A 2,765-nucleotide genomic window follows, 5' to 3' on the forward strand; every position below is an offset into this window, starting at 1 on the left:
CAAATGCACATATAAATTCACTGGCACTCTTTTCACACATTAGGTTTAGTTCATTTCCCCTAAATTATCGCCAACCAAAGGCTCTCCTTCCAAAATGAACTTTAAGGACAAACTTAAGTTTCCTCTACTCGTTAAAATACTGCCTACGTTTAATTATTCAAGAAGTAAGAGAATATAGCTTAGAGGAGATTATCGAGAACATTACGAAATTAAATGAAAACTGTTATCTTTACAGTAATATTTATTAATACTATTTTGTTGAAAATGTTTTTGTTGAAAATGTTGTATTGAATAAGGCCCCTTGAAGGTATACAGGAACTCGAATGTTCAACTCTTGCGGCAAACATAAGTCAGCGTTTTTGTTCCTTTCTGGCAGGTGTTTTGGTAGCGTTAGATTCGCCGGCTAGCCGGGGTGATTTGTAAACATATAGCCTTTCTTTTCCCAATGCCATTAACACCAGTCTACAAAATTAGCATAAGTAAATGACAGGGCTTGAACGATAAAGCGAATAATATTACCTTATATAGAAAGTTAATTTTGGTTTCCTTAAGAGCAGGTTGTTTTTAGCAAGAACAAGGAAACCGAAAATTATTCTTAGCGCGGTTCCTTCCCTAAACTATGGTTATCCCGATGGCGGAAGTCAACTTGGATAATGAAGAAGACAACTCGTGTTCTCCTAATTTATCACACGCCTGGCGTATAATATTTGTCTTTCTTAATGCTGTCTCCAGTATGATTGCTCTCGGCGGAAACTCGATAATTTTGTTATCCATTTACAAAGTGCGTTCCCTGAGGTTAAGAGCTTCTAACATCTTTATCGCATCTCTGGCAACTTCAGATGCACTGGTTGGTCTGTTGGTGTACCCAACTTACATCGTACTGACTGTAAGGAACTTGTGGTTCGGGTCAAACGTCGTGTACAAAATGGAGAACTTTCTTTGGATTCAAAGTTTAGTAACATCAACATTTACTCTCTGCGCAATTAGCATCGACAGACTTATTGCTGTTATGCTCGCTATCCGGTATAGACAGATTGTGACCAAGAGACGCAGTTGGCAAGTCGTCTTCGCTATTTGGATCGCGTCTTTGGCATTCGCTAGTTCGACGCTGTTCGTGAACAGTCTTAATAATGCCTCTATATTATGGATCGTGTGTCTTGTTTTGACATTCGTTCTGCCCTTTACTATCATTATTTACTGTTACGTTCATATATTTCGGTCGGTTAATGAACAAAAAGCGAAGATCTGCTCCTTAAATCCCTCTGAAGCAGCCGAAATTCTTCGGAATAGGAAGGCAGCATGGACAGCCGGGATAGTCATTGGTATATTTTTTATTACTTTTTTTCCAAACGTTGTCTTCTCTTGTATTGACTTGGCGACCAAGAATTATTGTGACAAAGCTCGGGTGTACCGCCATTGGTTATGGGGAATATTTTTGGCTTTCAGTAGCGCGGCCTGGAATCCTTTCGTCTATGCAGCTAGGATTAGAGAATTCAGACATGCATTTAAAAGACTTTTACTTTGTAACTAACACCGTGTTCCGCTATAGAAATTACTGGCTTGTTTAAAGAAAAAATAAATAAATAAATAAATAAATATAGGACTATGTCTTTAAATAAAATTCCTTTATTTTTGACTTATTTGAATGATGAAACTAATTCTCTTCATCAAGAAACTGTCAAATTAAACAAACAATATGGAAAGGTGCAATAGAAAGGTGTACAGTTTCACGACTTTTTTTCTCATTCTACATGCTACGCCTAAGAGTAGTGTTAACTAACAAAATCGCAATTCAGGATTTTTTTTTTCATTTATCAAATTGAATTATCCGCATAAGAAACCAGTCGGTATTTTTAATGAGAAATAATTGTTGAAAATTGCATATCATTATTATTAATTTCGAGCGACAAATTTGTGGTAATGAACAATAGTTTTAATGACACCTTACAGCTGTCTTTATAAGCCGCTCTATTCTCCACGAGTACAGGAAGAAGAAGCTGATGATGGCGACAGCTGTCTTAACTCACTTTTAATTTTAGCTCTGAAAATTGTGGGCACTATGATAATTTGCACATATTCGTTATTCGCGCCTCGTGTCTACTCGACAACACCGTACTTTGAATTGCCACGAGCTCAGGGAAAATTATCTTACATGCTCAGTATTCTAAGTAGGATCCTATCTTAAAAACCGCAATTTATGACATAAGAAGACTGTGACACGAGAAAGTTTTGGTTGAACCACAGAAAGTCACAAATCCAAGGTGTAATTAAAAACAAGTTTAATTGCTTGAATAAAAATATGCAGCACAGACGCTTTTTTAAGAATACCTTTGTGTTTTTGGGCCGAGATTCATTTCGTCTATTTTCTAGACGATTCTAGCCTGAAAATATTATAATACGATGTTCTTCGTCTTCCTGTTTTTGTTATTTTTGGCTGCGTCACTTTGTTAGTCGATGGCAATATTGGCTCTGTCAAATTTGAAGGTAAAGATGATTCGTGCTGTAGATGTATATCAGTTCACACCAAGCGACAGAAAAAAAAATATGGAAAATAAAAATTGTGTAAATGTCAAAAAAAAATTACCGCAAGTAGCTGCAGTACATCAGTCGAAGTCGCTACAACTGAACTCGATTTATAATTAAAACAACAACTGAGTACTTAATCAGTCACTTTTGATCAGCTATCCAAACTCGAGTAGATAAAAATAATTATAGCAAAATCGTTATGCTGCTGATCCAAGTGATGGATTTTTGACTGGGATCTC

The 2,765-nt window shown here is 36.3% G+C and overlaps 1 protein-coding gene across 1 annotated transcript; it reads left to right on the forward strand.

Annotated features, from left to right (window-relative positions):
- Nucleotides 1-556: 556 nt before the first annotated feature.
- LOC144654797 (trace amine-associated receptor 5-like) lies at nucleotides 557-1,576 on the forward strand. Its single transcript, XM_078515020.1, has one exon. It carries the CDS (start codon nucleotides 620-622, stop codon nucleotides 1,529-1,531), a length of 912 nt encoding a protein of 303 aa, XP_078371146.1. The 5' UTR covers nucleotides 557-619; the 3' UTR covers nucleotides 1,532-1,576.
- Nucleotides 1,577-2,765: the final 1,189 nt, after the last annotated feature.

Source organism: Oculina patagonica, chromosome 5 (genome assembly GCF_052425735.1).
Source record: "Oculina patagonica isolate OP01 chromosome 5, crgOcupat, whole genome shotgun sequence".
In the NCBI taxonomy this organism is placed as follows: domain Eukaryota; kingdom Metazoa; phylum Cnidaria; class Anthozoa; order Scleractinia; family Oculinidae; genus Oculina; species Oculina patagonica.

Excerpts from the sequence above, each read along its gene's own strand:
- LOC144654797 (XM_078515020.1), top strand. The coding sequence starts at position 620 with ATGGTTATCCCGATGGCGGAAGTCAACTTGGATAATGAAGAAGACAAC.